Source organism: Talpa occidentalis, unplaced genomic scaffold (genome assembly GCF_014898055.3).
Source record: "Talpa occidentalis isolate TD23 unplaced genomic scaffold, MPIMG_talOcc4v2.1 talOcc4.3, whole genome shotgun sequence".
Taxonomy (NCBI): domain Eukaryota; kingdom Metazoa; phylum Chordata; class Mammalia; order Eulipotyphla; family Talpidae; genus Talpa; species Talpa occidentalis.
The window spans coordinates 13893270-13917456 of record NW_023603184.1 but is presented as its reverse complement, the minus strand read 5'-3'; the positions used below and the strand labels follow the sequence as shown (position 1 = coordinate 13917456).

General features: G+C 49.9%; 1 protein-coding gene across 1 annotated transcript in view; it reads right to left on the bottom strand.

Moving 5' to 3' along the window:
• ABTB2 (ankyrin repeat and BTB domain containing 2) overlaps nt 1-24187 on the bottom strand; it is a 157727-nt gene that overhangs the window by 30873 nt on the left and 102667 nt on the right. Inside the window, exons 2-3 of the mRNA XM_037522479.2 lie at nt 11103-11249; nt 2448-2661 (exon numbers count right to left, since the gene is read on the bottom strand). Of these exons, the coding sequence (XP_037378376.2) occupies nt 2448-2661; nt 11103-11249 (361 nt within the window). The remainder of the gene's footprint in view (nt 1-2447; nt 2662-11102; nt 11250-24187) is intronic.

The following is a 24187-nucleotide window of genomic DNA, read 5'->3' as shown; positions in this document are numbered from 1 at the left end:
CTCTGGGACGGCCCTTCTGGCCACAAGGTCAGGCCACCTCATCTGCCCATGCGGTCCCCGATGCCTCGGCTTCATTCTGCGTGTGCTTCCCTGTCCTCTTGCTCGGCCACTCTGCCCCTTTTGTTGCTTCCCTGGCACCTGGTCCCCTCATACCCACGGTCTCTGCAAGTGCCACCCCCTCTGCCTAATACAGGTAATGCTGCTAATCATCACGGTAGCTGAAACATAGCCTTTACTGTGTCCCAGGTACAGTTCTAGAAGTGCCACCTCTGTTAACTCATTTAGCCCCGCACCTCACAGGGTGACTGTCAGGACCGAGTGTTATGTCTACAGAGCCTTGACCTGAGTGGTACCATCAAGGGTGCCATGTAGCCAAACCCATGCCTCCAAACTGAGCTCACCCCAGTAAGGTTTCCTACTCCCAAATGGACTCAGCAAACCAGCATATCCCCAAACTGAAGGCCTCCGGGGCCACAAACCCTCCATCATACCTCAAGCCAGAGGCTCTGTCCAACTCTGTTTGGGTGGACCCAGTGCCCCTGTACCTACCGTGGGGCAGAGAGAGGTGCTTAAGGGGTGGGGTGGGGAGAGAGACAGACAGACAGACATCCCTGAACTCAGAAAAGCTGACACTCCTTAGGCCCATCAAACCCTAGGTGCTTCATGCACAGGGAGGGAAGGTCCCCCCCAGACTCCTGGTGAGGGTATTGGAGTGGTGGCACCTGCCGGGGACACATGGCCCAGTCTGAGTGGCCTGCCCTTCAGTGCAGTGCCCCAAGGAAGGGTTAGCCAAGCTGGCCAAGTGCCTGCCCTGTCAGAGCAAATGTCCAAGCCCAACAGGGTCTGCGTCAGCAGCCAGGCACCAGGCCACCACAGAGCTGTCTGCTGGCCAGGTGTTTTCAGGCTGTTGTCCTTTTAGTGTCCAAATCTGAAATTTTGGGGCTTCCCCTGGTGGTGCAGCGGTTGAGCGCTGGGCTGTGAAGCTGCCCGCAGCCTCTGCAGCACCAGTTTGATTCCCAGCCACTGGCGAGGGTCCCACATGGCGTGCAGACCTCTCCTGCCACCCGCTGCTCCCCTCAGCAGTGTATTTCGTCAGTCTGCATATTCTGTTCCCCGCTCTGGCTCTGGTGAATTCTCTCACCCTCCCACGCTTCTGACTATACCCAGTGCTTGTATAAATAAATAAATAAATCTTTAAAAAAAATGTTTACTGTTTCCCAGAAGAAGACCGCAATGATGACCTAAGGGTGACCCTAGCAGCAACAGCAGTGGTAGCATTCACCGGGAACTATACACGTGTGTGCTGCGTCCCTATGGCTTCACGTCTTTTGTAATACCAGATAGTTAGAGGGGTTATGAGTGGAGCCTATGTGGCCTTGGCAAGTCACCAAACCTCTCTGGGCCTCCACTTACTTATCTGTAAGATGTGGCTGAGCGGAGCACCTATTTCCCAGAGTGTGTGCGTTCAATGCATATGCACGGGCAGATGCTCAGGCAGCACCCTGCACACCACAAAGGCTCAGATATGTGACTGCTGTAATAGAACCCTGACAACGCTTCATCATTGCCTCCACGTGCATAGCCCAGGAGGATGAGGCTGGGAGGTGCAGAACCTGCCCGAAGAACTCAAGGTTCGTGATGCCAGAGGAGCCACTTGCTACCCGCCACCCGGGCCCCTGCATTCCCAGCTCCCAAAGTCTGCAAGGCTTCCCATGTTTTTATAAGGCTGATTTTAATAAGTTAGAAGGTGCTGACAGCTACCTTTGCACCTGCCCCTCACTGAGTCCCTTTGTGCATTGCACAACTATACATCTGTTCTTAGCAGCTCTGCTCTGGGTTAAGTGTCTACAGAGAAAATACTAGAAGGGAGTCAGGAAGCCTGAACCCTGGGGCCATTCAACGACTAAACTTCTGGAGATCAAATAATCTACCAGAGTCATGACGTTCTCACCTGTAAAAGGAGTGGACAGGACAAGACATGCCTAAGATCCCCCACAAAAATGATGATAACTGACATCATTGTCATCAAAGGAGGTGTCAGCTACCACAGACGGAGGGCCAGTGACCACCCAGACTGTTCTAATTGCTTTTTCGCAGAGCACTAGCTCACTTGAGTCTCACTCTCACCTCATTTTATGAAGAAACAACTGGGTTTCAGAAAGCTCAGCTAGCGAGGGTCAGATCTGGCAAGACCAGGACAGGGATCAACGTTCACATTCTGAGTCTCAATAACCCCATGTTTCATCAGCGGGGCGGGGGTGCGGGGGGAGAGTCCTTCACCTTTCTCAATTCCTACCTAGCCTGCTTCTCTCCCCCAGGTCAGCTGCTTCCTCACAGGCAGGCTGGCTACTGGGGGCTCTTCTCTCACCATGGCAGTCAGTCAGTCAGTCAGTCAGTCAGTCAATGCACATTTGGTACCATGTGTACGGCCCAAGGAAGACTCCTACCGTTCATTGTTCAGGGCCATTCTCGGGGGGTCCAAGTTGGGGTTCTCCATGGACTCCATCTGTGGACACCGCAGGAAGTAGTAGAGCGTGTGGAGGGCATCAGGGGACCAGGTGATGGGTTGTGGAGACTGGCGGGGCTGGCGGGCGGGGCTGGAGCCGGGGCACAGAGGGTGGCGCCCCTGCATGTGGTGCATGGCCCGGGAGACCAGGTCACCTGCAGCGGAAGGTGGGAAGACAAAGAGAAAACAAAGTGAGTTCAGAGCCTGCATTCTTCCAAGGATACTCCTAGCAAAGAGACAGCTCTTTGCCTGTGTGCATAATTACTGTTTACCCTGGAACCAACAGGCGGAGGTGGCAACTGTCACCTAGACACACAATAGCAATTTAGTTTCCCTTTCACTTCTAGTCTTGCCTTAACCACTGAATTAAACACTTGGCTGAGCCCAGCGCCTTCAGAACTTATGCTAATGTGGTTTCTTTTTCAACATCCTCATTCTCTCTGCCACCGCATGGGTCTTTCTCTGGCTCTCTGGCCAAGGGAATCTCTCTGGGCCTCTTCTCCCAGCCTCTAATAACCAGGCTGTGGTAACTCCCGCACGGTCTTGGGCAAAAGCTCCTGGTCCTGCAGCAGAGAAGGCACCTCCACGCCCTCCCCATCTTGCACTGCGTGCTCCCCGTGCGCCCAGTGCTCCACTCTAGACACAGGGTTTAAGGAATCCTTACAATGCTAGGGGCTGAGAGCGATTCCCACTTTACAGATGAAGAAACGAGGCTTATCTGGGAAACATTTACTGACCAGGTGTCTCCCCGTCATGGGGTAGTTGTGTACCTCTTGATGCACAAACATGAACCAGCCAAGGTCTGTGGCTGATAAATGCTAGAGTCCAGATTTGGTAGTCAAAAGGCAATCCAATCTGTCCACCAAACTTGAACCAGGCCTGTTTGACTCCAGAGTCCATGACCTGACCCGAGACCTGGCTGCAGCCCGCCCTACTGAAGTCTGTGGGTCCTCAGGCCCCCATATCCTGTGCTGTGTTTCTGTCCAAGTTGTCTTTTCAACATCCCACCAGCCGGGCAGGAAGCAGCCCATCATTGTGTAAGGCCACAATGCTGAGAAAGGATGGGTGAAGCGGCTGCAGACACCTGCAAGCCCCTTGTTGTGGGCAAAGTGGCGCCTTCCATCCTCCTTAGGCCTGAGAACTCAGGGGGCCACCCCCCATAGTCAGTTTCCTTACAGATAGTCTCTTTCAGAGAAAGCCTCTGGGCATGGCGGAGTATGGGAAATGAGGTGGGAGAACTGAGCAGTTTGATTTGGCCAGTGAAGTGGCATTCACTGATGAATCCAGTCATTCATTTATGCAATTACTCGGCCTTAGACACAGGCTTCTGTGAGCCTGGTCCTCTGTTCCACAAGGCCCTGTGCCCAGGCCAGAGTCTGCTGCACAACAGGTACTCAGCAAACATTTAGAGAGTGACGAACTGGCCTTCCGCCTTCATTTCATTTTAAAATACAGCTTGACTTGAGCTCACTAGCTTCCAGGGTCTTCTGTGCCGGCCACAGTGATGGCATCTGGCTTCTGAGCAGTCAGGAACAGCCCTGGAATTGGATATGGCTGGGAAAGCGTCCTCCACGGCCCCACCCGTCCGCCCTCCTCTCTGATGGCCAGCTCTGCTCCGCCTGCAGCCCGAGGACCCCGGGTCAGAAGGCAGACGGGGAGTGGCCACAGATGCCTGGCTCCCATCCCCTGACTGATTTCATTGTTCTGCGGTAGCACACCTGGGCATCTGTGTTTTGTAAAAGTTCCCTTGGTGGATCTAATGTCTTCTCAGGTTTGAGTCACCAGGGAATCAGAAACAGTGTGGATTCCAGAGCCACATCAGGCTGGCCTGAGATTGGGGTTCTGCTACCACCAACCTGGGCCTCAGGTGAGTTACTTGTCAGAGCCCTCGTTACCTCATCTGTAAAATGGAAATAATAGTGTCTAACCTAAAGTTATTGAGGATCCAAAATAATAAATGGAAAGCACTTAAATGGTTGTGTACAGCAGGCGCTTGGCAAAGGCTGACTACCATGCCATTGTGATTACCGTCCTATTAAGGATATTCCTCTAGCCTACTGGCCACCTTCTGTGCTGCTCTTCCTTCCAGGGCCTCTGCCTACAGTCAGTGCTGCCCCACATTTGCAGGATGGGAACATTCCCAGCCCTGAAACACCAGATCCCAGCCCTGCCCTCGGGCTCCTGGGTGGTAGAAACTGGAACAAACAACCCCCAGGTCAACCTGCCTAGCAGCAGCTAGTTATACAGCTAAGTTGGCAGCGACGAGCTGAAACCTGGCTCCTGTTTCGCCAGGTCTAAAGGTCCTGATATTTGGCAGGACCACACAAGAGAAGTCAGAGTCTGAGATAGCATCAAAGAGAGATCTTGTTGAAGTATCATTTCAAAGGCTTGACAAGGCAGAAGTCTTTATCACCAATTACATGTGATTGTTTCATTGTTGTCGGCAGAACCCCTTGGCAGCACATTTTGCTGCCAGAATGCAGGCAAGACAATCAAGAAGGAAGTGTATATACACAATGGAATACTATTCAGCAATCAAAAAAGGTAAGCTAATGCCATTCGCAGCAACATGGAGGGAGCTAGAAGGAATTATGCTCAGTGAAATAAGTCAGAAGGAAAAAAAAAATAGTGGATGGTTTCACTTACAGGAGGGATATAGGGGAACCAAATAAGGCATCGGGGGAAAAAATAATAACAGTACACAACACAACACAACAAAATAAAGATGGACAATTATAAACCAGAGCCATCCTGCAGGGGAAGAAGAGAGAGAGGGGTCGGAGGCAGGGAGGGAGCAGCGCAGGGAACTACACCTGAGGCGGGGGTGGGGGAAGCAAACAATGTTTAAAAATGAACAATGATGTAAAATATATATACGTATATGAATGGAAGCACCTCCTTGGAGCTCCCTAAGGGGAAACTAGGAATGGAGGGCGGCCTCCTGGAAGGCCTGGGGAAGCAGGAAGGCAGCAGAGTGCAGCTGGAGACAGAGGTCCTGCAGCCTTGCTCTAAGCCCAGCAGCCTGTCTCTGGTTCAGCCACCTGCCACCTTACACGCTATGCCGCCTCCTTTACAGCCCAAGAAAGCCACTCTTTGGATGTCCTCCCAAGGTCGTTTCCCTCCCTGCCACCTATGTTTTCCAGGCTTGGTGAGAGATGTGAAAAGAGACAAAATCTCATTGAATCTTTCCAACCACGTATAAGGGAGGTATTCCCAGTTTGCAGACAAGGTAACAGGTTCATGGAAATTAAGTGATTTATCCCAGTTGCTTAACTATCGTAGTAAGTGAACCAGACAGAACTTGAAGTGGGGTCCTGTGTCCCAAATGTCTGCTACTGCACCACTCGTGGTCTGGGAACTGCGGACAAATCTGTGAATGGTGAGGCTGTACAACAAGGTTACTTCAGAAATTGAGAGTCAGTTTTAAAATTTGACAAAGGGCCTCCTTGGTGGCACAAGGAATTAAGCACAGCACTGTGAAGCTATCCACAGGCTCTGCAGCATGAGTTCTATCGCTGGCTGGCCAGGGAGCTCCCCACATGGCGCAGCAGACCTCTCCTGTCGCACCCACTGCTCCCCTCAGCAGTGTATTTCAGTCAGTCTGCCTGTTCTGCTCCCCACTCTGTCTCTGGTGAATCCTCTCAGCCCACACATCTGGCCTGTACCCCAGTCTTGTATGCATAAATAAATCTTTAAAAAAATTAAAAAAAAATTTGACAGAGCAATCTGACAGAGTGATTTTGTTTAATTAAAAAATGGTTTGTGGGCCTCCCCAGTGGCGCAGTGGTTGAGCGCTGGGTTGCGAAGCTGCCTGCAGCCTCTGCAATGCTGGTTCAATCCCCGGCCACCGGGGAGGGTACCACATGGCGCGCAGACCTCTCCTGCTGCCCGCTGCTCCCCTCAGCAGTGTACTTTGATCCTTCTGCCTGTTCTGCTCCCCGCTCTGGCTCTGGTGAATTCTCTCACCCTCTCGCGCTTCTGACTGTACCCAGTGCTTGTATAAATAAACAAACAAATAAATAAATAAATGAATGAATGAATAAATAAATCTTTAAAAAAATGGTTTGCATCTTACATATCTTTTACTCTATTTTTCTAGATTTTCATTTTTCTTTCTTTGTATTTTGTAACAATTTCAGTCTGTAATGAAGGGGTGGAGTGGTAATCTCTGGCCTGCCACCACAGTTTTTGAGAAGCCATGGCTCAGACTGGGCTGTGCATTTGGCTTACACAGGTGGGCACTCAGAGCTGCTTCTGGAATATTCTTGTGCTTTAGAATCAGTTGATTCTAAGCTCAATGAAAGCTCAGTCTGAAGCCCAGAAACACCCACAAGGCATGGAAAAACAGGCCCTCTCTGCTTGTTAATCCTGAGAGCCTCGGTTAGAGAGGTACTACAGGTTTCACTCTGGTCTGGCCTACCCTCATTATGAGCCATCAAATAAAAACAGCAGGCGAGAGTCTGGAATTTAGCACTCTCTTCACAATGAGGCCTATGCCATCTGGCTACCTTTAAAAGAAGTGTTTTTTTTTTTTAATTTATTTATTTATGCATACAAGAGCTGGGGTACAGGTCAGAGATGGGGTGGGGGTGAGAGGATTCACCAGAAACAGAGTGGGGAACAGAACAGGTGGACTGACTGAAATACACTGCTGAGGGGAGCAGCAGGCGAGTCAGGGGAGTCTGCTGTGCCATGTGGGCCACTCCCTGGCCAACTGGGGATGGGGGGGATCAAGCTTGTGCTGCAGAGGCTGCGGACTGCTTCATAGTGCGATGCTTAACCCCTTGCACCACCAGGGAGGCCCCTAAAAGAAGTGTTTTGTTTATTTCTTATTCCCTCCCTTTACATTTTCATGTGTAGAGAAGGACAGAGAAAAGGCAAAGGCCCAAGCTCCCTGGGCAGCTGGATCTGATACAAGAATGAAACTTATTAACCAGCCTGGCAGGCTGGTCTTGAAGAGGTGCAGGGAGCTAATGCACGTCAAGCCTGGGGAGAGCTCTTGGGTGCAGGGGGCTCAGTGCCAAGTATCATTAGCCTCATTAAGCTCTTTAGTCTGGGAGAGAAAACTTGCAGTATCTGCTCCACCTCTGTGTCCTCCCTTCTTTCCACTGGGTTAGCACAGCCCTGGTTTCAGAGTGAGGGTGCTGGGGCAACATGGCACCTGACGCAGCCTGCTGGGTCTTCCGTGGGAAGATAGCATGAGATGTTTTTTCCCTGACAGGTGGTAGGTCAGGAGGTAGATGCAGCTTAGGTGGGTTTTAGAAGCAAACATTGGAAGAAGAAGAACTTATATTCCCTTAACAAATGCAGTTTCCAAAACCAAATATTTATAACATCAGGGCAACAAGTAGAAGTCCTAAAATCTTGTAAAACAAAAGGTATTTTTTTTTTAAATATTAGGGAGCTCTTTCCCCATGTCTGTCAAAAATTAGACAGAAAACTGGGGCCTCCCTAGTGGGGGTTAAGTCTCAGCACTACCAAGCTTTCTGCAGTCACTGTAACATGACTTTGATCCCCAGCCAGGGAGCTACCCACAGGGCGCAGCAGACCTCTCCTGCCTCGCCCGCTGCTCCCCTCAGCAGTGTACTTCAGTCTACCTGTTCTGTTCCCCACTCTGTCTCTGGTGAATCCGCTCATGCCCCCTGCACCTCTGGCCTACACTCCAGCTCTTGTATACATAAATAAATCTTTAAAAAAAAATTAGACAGAGGACCTCCCTAGTGGTGCAAGGGGTAAAGCACAGCACTATGAAGCAATAGCAACCTCTGCAGCACGAGTTCGATCCCTGGCCGGCCAGGGAGGAACCCACATGGCGCAGCAGACCCCTCCTGTCTCATCTGCTGCTCCCCTTAGCAGTGTACTTCGGTCAGTCTGCCTGTTCTGTTCCCCACTCTGTCTCTGGTGAGTCCTCTCACCACCCCCGCATCTCTGGCCTGTACCCCAGCTCTTGTATGCATAAATAAATCTTAAAAAAAATTAGACAGAAAACTCTATTTTGTGAGGCCAATATACAGAATAAGAATAGGTTTTAGTTATCTTTTATGGTAACTGGCATCTCTGCATTATATCAATTCTATTTTATCCAAATAAAGACAGTTGTAGGAGTTGAAGGAGAAGTAAAGAACTTATTCCCACTAATATACATACACGCAGCATCAGGTTCCACTGTTCTAATTGTGGGGACACACAGAGCAGGGGACAAGACAGAGAAAGTCTATTCTCATGAAGTGGATAGTCTAGGTAGGAGAGTTGACAACTATTTGCAAGTAAATATATGATAAATGTCAAGTGGTAATTAGTGCTTTGAACAAACCAAAGCTGTGAGAGGGGAGACAAAGGAGTAAGAGGGGGTGCTCAGGGAAGGTCTGTCTAAGAAGGTGCCATTGGACCAGAGACTTGAATAAAGTGAAGGACAAGTGTATGAAAGGGGAAGGTCACAGGGAGAGGAACTACTAGTGCAAAGGCCCTGGGGTAGGAGGCACCAAGTCAGAAAGTTGGGCTGGCTCGAGTACAGTCAACCAGAAAAGAGTAGTAGGGGATAAAGCCAGATTATATATTGGATCATGGGTTATGATGAGGAGTCTGGGTTTCACCGAGTGAGCAAATGAGTTGACATAACTCAATGTGTGTTTCAGATGGCCCCAGTCTGGGCTGAGTGAGTAGGAGAGGTGATGTTGAAAGGAGCAAATTAAAACCTGGAATGGTTTTCGTTTAGAGGTAGACTTAATAGAACTTGGTCCCTGGGCTGAATGGTAAGGACAGAATGATGACAAGTTCTTTCTCCTAGGGGAGTTTTAGCACTGCTCTGTGCCAGACTGGACCGTAATGGGCAGGAGGCAGCCGTGGGATGGCAGAGTCAGACTCCAGGCTCGCCCCCATCTGCCCTGAGAGCTGGTGGGCTGGACTGCTTACAGTGTGAAGAAAGCCCCCTGGTCCTAAGCAATTAAGAGTGAGGCCTCTAGAGCCAGACACCTCAGGAGTGAAGCCCTCGTTCTGCTCAGTAGTGGTGACCTGACTTAGGGAAAAATCTTCTTCTCTAAACCTTGGTTTCCTCCTCAGAACACACCTGGCCTGGTTCTTCTGAGGAGTAAATGAGATTGTGCAAAGAAAGTGCTGTGCACGGTGCCTTGCACAAGTCAGTGCTCACTTAATGTTCAGAATGCAAAACAAAACCTAAGTGCTCTCCAGTGGCCCAAGGGCTGAGTGCAGCTCTCCCTGTCCTCAAGGCAGAGGGTTCACCAAAGACAGAATGTGCACCATGCACACTCATCAGGGGTGGAGACCACATCACACAGCCATGCCTGCCACCGGCGCCAGGCACGGCCCAGGCTGCTGCAATGCTCCCAGGGACTGAGAGTAGGAAGTTCCTTTTCTCTCCCTGTCCCAATACCAATATGCTCTGTGACCTTGAACCAGCACCTTCACTTCCTGACCAAGGAAGGAGGAAGAATTCAGGGAGGAAAGAAGGAAGTTATGTCCTGAAGAAACACAAAGGCTTGTCAATCATAGTTCAGGGACCAGAAAACTCAAAGAAATCACAAATGGGAAAGGCCGGCGTGGAGGGGAGCTCCATCTGGCTCTGTACTGAGTGCTGTGACTTGGGTTGTGTCACTCCCTCCACTGGCAAGCAGGACAGTGAGGGACAGCTGAGGAGGAAGACTGTGCGTAACTGAAGTACAAGAGGGAGCGATCAGGAGATGCGTGGACTTTGTTGCCTCCAAGCGCACGCTTTTGAAACTGCTATCAAACAGTAACGACCTGGACCAAAAGGTCTCCAAGAGTGCTCCAGGGTCCTGAGGTCCTGCTCACCCCTCCTTCAGCCAGAGCGGCTGTTTCTCATTTTCCTTTTTCTCTGGTGGGGTTTCAGGAGGGATTTTTCTTTCCAGAAAGAATACTGGTTACAACCAGTCAAGTCAGAGTCTGTCGTTAAGACAGGTAAAATAAAACAAATATTTGAGACAACTATAAGATAACAAGGCATGTAATGATGCACGCCTGAAACGTAGGTAATGTTAGAATGCAATGAAATGTTATTTCAATTAAAGTCGTATTTCTATCAAAGAAAATGATAGAATGCAAAACAAAACCTAAGTGCTCTCCAGTGGACCCTCTGCCTTGAGGGTTCCTAATTCATGAACACAGAGAGGTGTTTCTTGTTTCTAAAATAAAATGAAAGAGAAACATGTATTTTGACTCACTACTTATTTCTAACTTCGCTTCTGTAAAGCCAGTCTTTTCACACTTGAAAGCTAGAAATTAAACTGAATTCAGATTTTTAAAAAGTGACAAGGTTTGTGACAAAGCAGGGAATAGGTGCTGTCCACTTGGTGGCTACTTAGCTTCCACATCTCTGCCAGGGAGGAACCGGGGGTAGTGTCACCAGATGATCTGACTTTTCAAGAGAAACCAGAAATTCAGATTTGCGTGTGATTGAGTCCACATGTGGCCAGACCATATAGGTGTGCCAACTCCAGCCTAGAAGGATCTGGCTTTCAGAGAAGGCAAGAAGCATGAAGAAGGAGGAGGCCAGAATCCAGAGGGTGAGCTCCTGCCTGCTTCTCCCAGCCAATCAGCGAGACGTGGAGGCCGCACTTACTCAGCTCTGAGATGCTCCCCACACAGGTGGCCAGCAGGGACTGCTCCAGGGTCCGGAGCTCCAGCTGAGCGTAGGCATCGGCTCGCTCGTCGTGGCCCAGCGACCTGCCGTTGTAGGGACTGAAGTATGCGGGGAGGGACAGGACACCTGTGTGGAGACAAGGCAGACAGGTCACCTCAAGAAGGAAGCCAAGATCCTCGGGTATCAGTCCTGCCCTCCTTCTCCTGGGGGTCAGGGGCAGGTCTCAAGGTTCTGCTGTGAGTGGACTTTTCACTGTGGATGGTACTACGGGGCAGAACGAGGCGAGGCCCAGCTGCGGATGTCATTTTCAGCAAGTGGAGAGCATGCTTTCTTGGAGCTGCAAGAGCAACTGGTCTACAGAGGCTCAGGGGCCACAGAGGAATTCATTCCTTCCTCTACTTCCTCGTTCACTGGCGATTACAGCGCGCCTGGCTGGCAGGCATTGTGCTACATTCAGGATGTGGGCGTGACACAGAGACCAGCATTGTCTCTGTGAAGCTCGGGGGTGCAAAGGTCTACCCCATGCACCCAAAAGGCAGCATCACCTCAGAGTCCTCTCACGTCCTCCAATGCCCCTTTCCTTCTTTCAGCCAAGCAGGGGGCTGGGAGACACCGGGGAGAAAGGGGTGCTGCCTTCTGTGCCCCAAGAAAGGGATACAGCCCAACCACTGTCCAAGTCCAATTAGTGTTTTTCATTAGCACATTGATGACAGAGGAGCAGAGCTGTGAGATTCAATCCCAGAGGGTGACAGCCTGTCTGTGTCTTCACCTCATGGCGTGGCTTCGTAGGAAGCACCAGAAAGGCAAAATCAGACTGACTTAAATTACATGTTGGTTCTTAAGAGCATGTGTCCACAGAGACTCCCAACTTGTGTCACTGCTGTTTGTTGGATAGATACGTCTTTGTCCAACTCTCCATCCCCCCCATGCAAAGAATAACACCCACAGTAATCTTAGTCGTCACTTTGAGGGAGCTCTCTTGAAATTTTTCGAGATCCCTGGAGAGCCCCAGGGGCTCTGGCACAGATCCCTGGCTGGACCTGGGTCAGAACCTCCTGTCCTGAACATAGACGTACCACAGATAACAGTAGTCATAGTGTGCACCGAGCAGTGCAGCTAGGGCCTTGGAGCCGGAAATTTGGGTTCATAATTCTGGCTCTGTCACTTAGCCAGTGGGTGAGTTTGGGCAACTGACTTGACGTGTCTGAGCCTCAGATTCCTCATGTGCTGAGGGCACATAATGAGAACTGATTGAACTGTGGGATGACAGGTGGGTGGCTTAGACTAAGTGCTCTGGGGGTTGCTGTCACTATCATTTTCACTGTGTTGACAATGTTGGCTGTATTTACAGCATCTCGTTTCTTCTTTCAACAATGTGGGCACAGCTGAGTCCATTTTAGAGTTTGGGGAACTGACATTCAGAGTTCGAGCATCTTGTTCAACTAAGTGGCAGAGCTAGGATTCAAACTCGAGTCTGAGGGGGCTCTGGAACATGCAAACTTGCCCCTCTGTAAGCCAGATCCACCAGCACACCAAAGGGGTGAGCCCAGGGCTGGCCTGAGTCAGTTACCCCTGAATCCCTTCCTCCCCTATTGAGCCTGGGTTGCTTCTATTTCTTGGGGCAAATACCCTTGGGCAGTCCTTCTTCTCTGACCACTTTGGAGGCTCAGCTGACAGTCAGTTCTGCCCACACGGCCTGCCCTTCTCTTGACCCAACCGCCTCCATGCTGCCTCTTTGCTCTGCCCCCCAACCCTCTCTGCGGTCCCTCCAGGAGGGCAGAGGTTCTCCCATCACATCTGGTGCTGACTCAGCAAAGCACAGCATCAGAGCACTTCCTCAATGTTTCCAGTGGGAGGAGGAAGAAATGGAGGGCGTGACTGGGCCCTCCTCCGGCTCCCCTTCCCCTACTGAGGGCCCTGTTCCCCAAAGCAGAAACTCTCCTTGACAGCTGAGTACCCAAACACATTAGGAAGAGTTGGCTCTGAGTATGAAAATGAGTCAAATAAAAGAGAGAACGCTCCTCTCCCCCACCCCACTATAAGCTAAAACCCACAGAAAGCCCAACAGTTGGGAGCACTCCCATGCATATCCATGAGTCCTGGGCAGACTCTTTTCTCCATTATTAATCTACGGAAACAACATGGGGACATGTGGATCAAATTTACAGTGCTTGGGGCCAGGAAATAGGAAATTCAGCTGATTTGTCAAAGGATTCCCAGAAAGGAATATTATGTCAATAGATCTAGTAACAGGAGCTGGCAGATCCATTAATAACAGTGCCCATTTCCAGTCATCACCCACCCAAAGGGACTTTCACTTAACACTATGGCAAAAGTAATTATGAAACTATTACTAATAATGCTCATTGATAGCATTGCAACCTTGACAAAATACCTTTTGCTTTTAAGAGACTTTTTTTTAATAGTGAAGCAATTACTCCCCCAGCCAGGGGGGTAGGGAATTTCTTCAGCAGCAACAGCCAGATCTGACCTGTACTGAGGGCTAACTATGGGCACTTTGACAACTGTACATGCTCTCATGTGACCCCCAAGACATCAGGACATTCACTTTGCAGCCATCTTACACCCATGAGAAAACCAAAGAGATCCCACAAGTTGAGTGACTTGCCTAAGGTTGTTGAGAGTTGGAAACAAAACTCTGGGGATAGAATTTCAATTTCTTGATCTCAAGCTGTTGAAACTAAATGGCTCTCTAACTTGGCCACCTTGTCCTTCAGTATATTTGCGAGAAGGAGGGCTCTGTTGTCTTTGGGCCTGGGGTTTGATAGGAGGAAATATAAAGTAAGATCCAGAAATATCACTTTCTTTTTAATGGGTTTCCAGGCACCTCCTACCAAGAGGTCCCTGGAGGCCTCCCACGAAACTCTGCAGATGGAAGGCTGTCTCTCCTAGTCCCTCTGATCTTTCCAGAACACAGCTCTACAACAACTCTTCCCAATGTGCCCCTTAAGAAAACCTTCTTTACGTCAATCCAAAATTCTTTTTTCTCCTACATAAGCAGTTCTCATTGGAGATGGAAAATATTTGCCCTACGTTTTCTCAATACCTTCTTTTCCCCACACAAATTTCCAGCTTTATGATCTGGGCCAGGGGCAAGGTCATTCTGGAGAAAGGGATTTTCAAGGAAATGAAAGAGATGGCATCTCTCTTTTTGCCATTTAGTAAAATCCTTACGAAAAATTGTTTATTTCAGTCATGATGGAAAAGCAAGCCCACCGGGACGCTTCACTTCTTTGTGAGTAAGGAGGCCCTAAGTCAGTCCCTGGTGGACTCTGTAGAGTTACAGGGAAAACCCACATGCATCGCTCAGAACGTTACTGGGAAGTGAGCTGAACTGTACTGTTGAGTGTGAAGCAGAGTGAAGCATGAGGGAGTGATCCTTGCTTCCTCTTCTGTAAAGTCAGTATTTCTGTGGAAACAACGCTCCCCTCCAATGTGCTCTGACTGCATGTGAAGTTTCCCTGTTTCTCAATCTACACACAGAACCTTAATCTTCCATCACTCAATTTTTCTCAATCTGATTGCCCAACCCCTGAATCTCCAACTCATTATCTCATTCCCCAAAGCTGCCACCACGGCCTCCACCATCCCTCTCTGAGCACAGCCCCACATCCACCGGTTGCCCAAGAACAGACCTATGAGTCATCGTTATCAGCTCTCCCTCCACCCCACATCCACTCAGCCCCCAAGCCTTGCTGCTTTTAGTACCTTAATAGCTCAAAAATCTGCCACTGCTCTGATCCTAGTTAGACCACCATCTCCCCTCAGTGGACACGGCAGCAGCCTCCTGGGGTGAGGGGGTGGTGGTGCTTGCCTCTAGCTTTACCCCACCCCCAATATCCCTTACTCTGCTCTCACAACTCTGGCTTTGTTCTCTTCAAGGGGCTCCCCCTGCTCTCGTGAAGTCCAAACTCCTTTCTATATTTCAGAATAAATGCTATGCCCCTCTTTTTGCAATGTATGGAGGAAAATGATTCTAGTAAATGGGGAATTCCCAACACCTCACAGGAAGTCAGCTGAGCGAAGAAGCCTACGCACACCTGATCCCGGTTTCTCTAAGCTGTTTGCAGAGTGCCGGTCACTTGGCTCTGCTCCAGCCTTGGGTTTGCAAAAGCAGCAGGCTTCCTTCCCTCCCAGGCGCCTTTCCGCCAGCGCACAGAGAGGGCGCCCTTGCCTCAGGTGGGAAGCCTGTTGCAGAGGCTGGGAAAGGTGACTCCGAGTTGGGGTTGCCTGTTAGGAATTCAACCTGGGGTCAGCTTGCAGAGGCACTGCATCCCCCACGTAAGCACCAAGCCAGAGCAGATGGACTGCACACTGGGTGGACAGACTTAGGGTGCGAGGGTTTTTCAGAAGCAGGGCTTAGCCCACAAGTCAAATCAGACGGGATTAGATTTTCTTCTCTACAAATCAAGGGGGTCAATTAAGCGGCTTCTCAAGTCGTCTCCAGGGGGAGATCCACTCCAACTGGCCCATGTGTGTGCCCCTCAAAACCTTGCCCCCACTTCATTCCACCATTGAATTCAGACTTTTCAACAGTGGGAACAAATAGATTCTGTTATTCCTGCTCTCCATGGTTGAATTCCCCCCACAGCTTCACAGCAGCCCCCACCATCCCCATAATATTAAATTTAAAGAAGAGGCTATTTTTTGGTGGAAACTGGATATTCCAGCTCAGCTTTTCTGATCAGTCATAAAAAAGCTGTCGAGACTGTTGGCAACACAACCTTGCCAACTCAGCAACCCATCCCCAGAGCTCCCCCAGACTCGTGGGGCACTGTGACTAAGGTGGGCCCAGGTACCTGTCCCAGCCGTGTGTGTAGCAGCACCTCCACCCCTCCCACGACCCCCCCTGCCCCCCCCCCCCCCCCCCGACCCTGTCTGCCAGGCTCAGGGAAGCTCATGTGTGGAGGCAGCAAAGGCCGCCGCCTGTCTCCTGTTTCTTTAAAATGAAAGCCGGGACACAGAGGATTACTCTTTTACTGCCCTAGTGAGGAACTCAGCAGGGCGTCCTCTGCCAGTTTTCTTAGGAGCTGAAAGCTTGGGTGGGGTTCAATCCATAAGCTTCTGAAAATAAAAATTATATGGCCCCACTGAACGACTTCCAAAGAGCCCACATAATCCAACCCACTTTATTTTTTAAAAAAGTGTTTCCATTCTCTGAGCTGGAATTTTATATATAGTATATTTAATGTCCAGTTGTTGTACATTAGTCACACTGAAACCAAGTGCTGAAAACTTGAAGCATGAGTATTTTCCAGAGAGACCCAAATGGGACTTAAGGAGAGAGAACTAAAAAAAACGATATTAGTGGTCTTGACATTCTAAATTCACAGTGATGGGAGGGGGGCAGGGGTTACTAAAGCAAGGGGGAGATGAAGGAAATAGAAGGGAAAACCCTGAAAGTGAAATGAAATGTGCTTGACCAATGAGCTGTCGGTCATCTGTGTAAAATTGATTCATCAAGAATAATTGAAAACTCAAACAGTGCTTGGCTAGAACCCATCTGAAGACAGAACCCTATTACAGTGAGGCCCAAGAGTTCAAGTGAGGAGAAAATGTTGGGAGACAAGGAGAGGAAAGATGGGGGGATTTTGGGGAGCAGGGATAGGGCTGACAATGAATGGAGACTGCGTCTGTGTACTCAGTAGTACTCTACACCAGGGGTGGGGTGAGCCGGCTTTGAACCCACCCGAGGACACTGGCAGTGGGTTAGACCCTAGTCTAACTGAGGTTCTGATGGGGCAGGTCACTTGGCTAAGGCCCTAAAGCTCGAAAATGGCAGAGGTGAGCACCAGCCTGTCCAACACTTGGGCCCGCAGTGGTCACCACCGTCCGCACCAGTCTGATCAGCACTGCACCTTGCCCTTCTTCTTAAAAGTAAAAGCAAGTCCATCAGGCTCTGGTTAAGACCACAGCCTGGCTAAGTTATCAGAACACCAGTGGCCAGCGGTGGTTTTCCGCATTAGGTCAGACCCAAAGGGCTGGAAGCTGAGTATTAAACGGTGAATAAGAATGCACGCTGAGGGCTGCCCAGGGAGCCGGGGCCAGAGAGGCCAGAGAAGGATCAAAGGCTGCTGAAGTGCAACATGCTCATTGCCAGCACCTCCAATTCTCATTAAAAAGATGGTAAAAAAGCAAATGTTACCACGGATTCTGGGCTGGGATTCATTTCCCTTTGGAATTCTTGACAGCCTTGGGCCTGCTAGGGGCATCGGCCTGGGGGCTGCCTCTTACCCGTTTAGCTGGCACAGCACTTCTGACCTCTCCCTTAGGGTCAGCCACCCTATTCTCAGGGGTGGTCCGGGCGAGGTGAGGATTTAAGGGGAAAAGAAGGACAATCAAAAAACACTCACAGCCCAAGAAAGCAATGAGGGCAACCCCAGATTTTCCACCAAGAACCCTGGCTCACTGGCACTTTGACACTTGGTTTCATGAAGGCACAAACTGGTTCTGTCACAGACCCAGAGAACGGTGGGTGACTGAGAGAGAACAAACTAGCAGAGATCATGCCCTGCTGCTTAATTTGGGGGTGGGAAGAAAGGGAGGCAAAAACCTAATAAGACTCAATCTGTTCACTGCCGTTTCTCTTCTTTGCAAGAGAGTAAACTAAAGCCAGAGTAACCACGTAGATCAATTTCAGGAAATTAAACCTAAAGGTGAACTCTGGAATAACCAGTAATAGTCACAACACTGGGCAGTGTGGAGCATAAGTCGCACATGTGAACTAGGCAGCTTTTTCCTGTGGAAAAAGGTCTCCGTGGTGTGTAGAATATTTTTTAAGAGATTCTGGGTGGCCTCTCTCCAAAGAGTTGATGTAACACATCAAGAACTGTGTGACCCAGAGTCATGAATGTTGGAAAAATCCACATGACCATGGTCCTTTGTTTAATGCTGTCCACTCCCATGGTGGGTGAGCACACCAATTCCCAAGAGTCCAGGGCATCACTGATCACTGGTACAGTGGGGGGAGAGATGGAGAGACAGACAGACAGACAGACAGACACGACTTACTAATCTTTGTCCGACGACAGGCAGAGCTAGGGAAAGTCTCCTGTCACTTGGCCAAAAGCACCACCATGGGAAAGGAGCTTCACCAATGTCGGGACAGGGGTACAGCATTGGTGAGGGGGGTTGAAGAGGAGGCCAAGACAGTGCCATAAATGATTTCTCAGCTGCATGTCTGTCCCTGGAGCAGTGGTGCTAGCGGGAAAGAAAGGAGCAGGCCAAGTCCCTAAGTCCAGAGGGGAGGAGAAAGGTAAATGACCCAGAGCACACAGAATGAGCACAAGTCACTCCCTGGGGATTTAAAAAAAAAAAAAAAAAGCAGCAAATATTACAAGATACAGGGAAAATGTGCAAAATATTAATAGAACATGAGTGCACTAGTCAGAAATTTACCATGCTAGAGTCCTTCTAGTAAAAATAACCTGCTTCCGTCGGCTTCCAAAGGAAGTAGACGATCCAAATGACTTGATAGCATGAGTTAGAGAACGAGGGCTCAAATCCCAGCTCTGCCTCTTATTATCTGTGTGACCTTGGTTATTATCTGTGTGACCTCTCTGAGCCTCAATTTGCTCATCCGTGCAACAGGTCTAGCAATAGTTCCTAACTTATAGGGCTGTTGGGAGGATTTAAAGAGGTCAAGTAAGTAAGCACTCAGCAAAATGCAGGATACATACATGTAGTAATTGGGAATATTCTTATTCGTGACCCTCCATAGATGGGTCATTTAGTCTGCATTCAGCTTCTCACTCATTTATTCAACAACTGTTTATTGATGACCTAAGAATGTGCCAGAAGCAGCTATGCTCTGGGGACATAAAAGTGAACGAGACAGGGTCCCCACCTCCTTGGTTTGCAGTCCAGTGAGCGGGGAAAGCCAGATTAGCAGCCAAGTCTATCTTGTGTGCACACAGCTAAAGTCAGCACGAGGCGGCCAGAGAAAGGGTCTGTAAGGCCGAGGACCCAGTCGAGTGGCCAAGGACGGCTTCTTGGAGGAAGGACATCTCAGCTCATGCTGAGAAGGTATCAGTCTGGAGGAGGAAATGGATGGATCTTTTGAGTAGAGGAAAAGCCTGACTGGAAAGTACAGGGACAGTGATAGGTTGGAGAGGGGCCCTACATGGCTTGTCATGCAACTGTGTGTGTAGAACAAGCACGTTACTTCTACTTAGACTGTGTTTCTTTGGGGCAGCCTTGGAGGTGGCCAGCGGGGGTCACTGCCCTCTTGCTACCAGCCTTGGAAAGATGACGAAGCCAGGGTGGTCAGTAAGCGTTTTCTGTAAAGTGTCCGAGACTAAATATTTTTGGCTTTGTGGTCCGGGTGGTCTCTGTCACAGCTACTCTACTCTGCCAGGGCAGAGTGCAAAGATAATATGTAAACAAGTCAGTGTGGCTCTCTTCCAGGGACAGTGTGATTTGAATTTCATATGATCTTCCCAAGTCGTGAAATATTCCTTAAAATTTTTAGCAACCATTGGAAAATGTGTAACTCATTCTTAGCTTGCCAGTCATACAGGAACAGGCAGAAGGTCAGCTGTGGCCTGGGCCAGACTTGCTGACCCCTGTGCTAACCCAGAGCCCCTTGGAGAGACTGGGAGGTAGCTGGGGTAATGGGTCAAATGTGACTGGCCCAGGCGAGGGGCCAGCGTGGAGGGTGGCAGATGCTAGGGTCCAAGGAGCTTGGACTCTGTCCTGAGGGCAATGAGGACCCACAGGAGGGATTTAGGGGGTGAGCAGCTGAGCACTGAGGTCCCAGGCACATTTAGACAGGTAAATCAGGCAGCAGCAGGAGAAAAGGATGGAGGGTAGCCCCACTGCTGGCTGATAACACCTTTGCCAGTGGGATTCATACTCCAAAAATCCACCCAGGCCTCTGCCTGGGTATCTTAGTTCAAGAAAGCACATAATATATGTATTTTAGAACTAAGATGCATTAATTCTTAAGCCCAAGTAAGTGAAAACTACATCTGACTACCTTTAAAATTGGTGACACTCCTGAAGCAATGTTAAGCACGTAGCAGATTTCAACCCATTAGCCTTCATGGCTCAAAACAGCGGATCACAAAGAACAGTATTTTTATAATACCTACCTCAAATCTGGGCCAGAAGAAGGACAAGCCAGAGCTAAGTGTGCTGGGGACACTCACAGCATATACACACATACCTCCCGGCCCCTCCTCCCAGAAAGGGTTGCTTGCAAGCAGTGAACCACCCCCTATAGACAGAGAATTCTTTAAGGCCCTGGAAATTGTCCATGGTTAACTGATGGCTTCGAATTTGAAGTATCTGAACAGGCCAGGGAAATTTCAGCATCATTAATTCACTTATTTAAAGTCCCTCACTTGCCTATTAATTGCCTTAAACATGGCACTGGGAATGCAGCGGTAAGGCCCGGGTTCCTAGGGGAGAGAAACGCGTAGACAAAGAACTCCAATGCACTATGATAAAATACTAGTGGAGGGGTCTGTCACTGGTACTAAAAGCCTAAAAGGAGTCTAAAGAGAGGGCTCTGTCCATATGTGGTCACCAGCAAGGGAGGAAAAAATAACAGGATGTTTCAGAAAGCCCCCACTTACTCCAAGAACTCCGAGGGGATTTTATAGACTTTCTGAGAAGCACGGTTGGTTGCTGGCCATCTTGCAGCTGAGCAACATGAGACAATGTGGGTTGCAGGGTGTGGAGGCGGCACAGGGAAGGAAGGTCATTTATGGAAAGGAAGTCCCTGCAGAATGCTCACTCCCAGATGGGCCCATCTCAAACTTCCCTGTGTCACTCCCAGGATCTTGACGGACACCAAGCTCTCTCTCTGCTAAGATACACAAAAACAGATACTTGAAACTATGCTGGGCCTCCCAATGACGTGTCCAGCGCCACTCCTCCTTCCTGGCTAACAGAACCCCAATTCTGTCCGGAATGACTATGCAAGATGAGCCACGGGGGACCCCTTCCCAGGGTCCCTTACAGATGTACAACATAGTTTTGGATAATGAAACATCAATGCAAAGCTTCTGGGGTCTGGAATGATGCTTTCCCTGATCTAAGAGGACAGGCTGTTGGGCTGGGTGGAAGGACCTTCGCTCTTACTGCCGTGAATGTGACACATGATTGGAAGAAGGTGCAGCAGCAGCCATTATGCAACCAGGAGGCAGAACATGTGCTGCCCAGGCCGGAGCCCAGGCCCAGTTCCCACGGCACTGCAGTGGAAAGGGTCTGCATGAAGGAACAAGAGCAAGATCAGAGGCAACCTGCTTAGGATGGCAGAGCAGAGGGTAGAAAGGGTCTGGTCTCATGGAGCAGTGAACCACCACAGAAACTGCAAGTGCAGCCCTTGACCTTCTTGTTATATATTAAAAAAAAAAGGACCCCCCCCCCTTATTGTTAAGTGTGTTCATTTTCTGGAGCTCTAGAAGGAAATGACAGAAGCCAGGAGGTTTAGACTATAGAAATTTACTCCCACAATTCTGGAGGCTAGAAGTCTGTGAGTAAGGGGTTGGCAAAGTTGGTTTCTTGTGAGGCCTCTCTCCTTGGCTGGCAGATGGCATCTCCCCTCTGTGTCGAGTCTTAGCTTAAAACGACACGAGTCATACTGGATTAGTACCCCCTAACCCCTCAGACAACCTCATTTGCCTTCATTACCTCCCAGTGCAGTCACGTTCTGAGGTATTGAGGGTTAGGACTTCCAGGTATAAATTTTGAATTTGGGCCCTCCCAATTCACACCCTAATAATTGGGTTTTCTGTGACTTACAGATGAAGCTATCTCTCTACTACAACAGGTTTCTATAAACCTTTATTCAAAAAGATATTTTAAATCATGAAACCCTTTCTTCAAATGAAATCGGATGGAAAATCTGATGAGAAAGCCACTTCCCTGCGCTCAAGGCCTCAACATCTTCATGGAGGCTGCAGGCGCCTGCTCACAGCCCCCATCCACCCCACCTGGCTGTGGAATGGCCCCTCGGACTGCTGATAACAGAATGGTTCTGGCCTGGGAAGCCAAGCTCCTGGAGGGCCTGGGTTAGCATCATCCATTCCAGCCCTCATTCAGCTCCGAAATAAGGGTTGGAAGTTCCCTTCCCAGCTGCGGCCAGCTGAGTATTTGTAGAACTTCACTTACAGTTTGCCTTTAAAATGCAGAGTCAAAAAGAGGGGAACACAATTCACCATAGTCTTACTATGCAGCGATAAACACCACTGACATTATGGTTTGACAGTCTTTCAGACTTCCGAATATGCACAGATGCTTGAGTGTCCGTATATGTACTTTCAATTTTAGAAAAGGAATCCCTCCCCGACTTGAATGACCTCCCCCTCTTAGCAGCGTCTCATGGCTGTCTTCCCAGATGTTGTTTCTCATCACTACTCTTAGTGGCTGAGGCAGGTGCCATCTAGAGACTCACCTATTGCTGGCATTTTGGGTGAGTCAGGAGGGGCCCCTGTATTACGATTTTGGGGGGAGTAAGGCCCCTGAGTTACATCCAATCCAGACCTCTAGCTCTGAAGAGAGGCCTCAAACCCAGCCCTCAGCAGCGATGTGGGAGGTGAGGGACCTCCTCCTCCTCTGGACCATTTATAGAGAGGGGATGTCCCACCAGATACCTGCCTCCTCCCTCCCATTCTTATTTTTTTAAATATTATTTATGCATATAAGAGCTGGGGTGCAGGCCAGAGATGTGTATGTGTGTGGGGGAGTGGCAGAGTGGGGAGCAGAACAGGCAGGTCTACTAAATACACGGCTGAGGGGAGCAGCGGGCAAGACAGGGGAAGTCTGCTGTACCACGTGGGTAGCTCCTGGCCGGGGATGGAACTCGTGCTGCAGTGGCTGTGACAGCTTGATAGTGCTGAGACTTAACCCCTTGCACCCCCAGGGAGGCCCCCATTCTTAATTTGAAAACCAGTTCTTGCACATGGAATTAAAGCTAAGGAAGAGAAGGAGTTCCCTCACAGGTGTCTGGATTATAGACTCACTCTCAGAGGACTCCTATGTAGGGCTGGCTCTGGGGTGTCTTTTGGGGGGCCGGGGAGGTGGGGAAGCACTGGTGCCTTCTGGTCCACTGACATCTCACCCTGACTTGCACACAAGCCCACTCCCACTGGGGTCCTTTCCTCCACTGGTAAAGCCAGGACGCTCTGGTGCTTTCACTAAAGCGGGAATATCTCTTTCTGACATCTCCGTGGGTTTCCGGGGTTAAGACTGTGCATGCAACAAGCTTCCTGGAAGGCACGCCTTTTCTTGGGGAGCAGCTTTGTCTGGCTGCCCTGTGAGCAGCGGGGTCTCGGACTGTCTGTAGAGCTCTGTGTGACCCTGTGTGCTCAAGCTGCAACTCTGGGCTTTGGCCGGAGTCCCTCGTTGTTTGTTTTACAAACTCCTACTTACAGTCTCAAATTAGGCTCATTAAAAAGCCAGCTCCCCATGGGGCTATAAACGTCACACGGACAAGCGGAGAGTGAGTTTATGAGGCTGGCGTGTGATCTGCCCACCAAGGTGGCTCGGACCCAGTGGAAATAGTGAATCAGCCTGTTGGGGGCAGAACCCCTTTCCTGGGCCCTCCCCAATGAAGCTGCCTTGGCAACAGGCCAGAGAAGAGGCAGCTCGAGGAAGTCCTTCCCAGACAGCTGGGCTGGATCTTTTCTGGATTTGAGCAGCACAGCTGATGAAGGGGGTGGGGGGGGGTAGGGAGAGGATCGCTGCTGCTTTGCTCTGCAATCCTGTTCCCCTCAGTCTTTTCTCACTTCTTTATTTGAAGTGCCCCAGCTCTATTTACATCCCCCCTCCCCAATCATCACTACACGCAGAGACTGCTGCCAACACCCCCCACCCCCCCACATTCTCACTCAAGTCCTGAGCGGATTAACCTTATCTGTCCACAGGCTGTTTCTGCCTGGGTGGCCCTGTTCTGGCCCTGTCACCTCTCTTCTGTAGCTCGGGCCCCTGGGAGGGGTCACACTTCCAAGGTGGTGGGCCTGGGTGAGTGCACGGCAGCTTCAGTCTCATTACTCAAATCAGTGACTGATCAGCACGTCCCCAATTACACCCAGGCT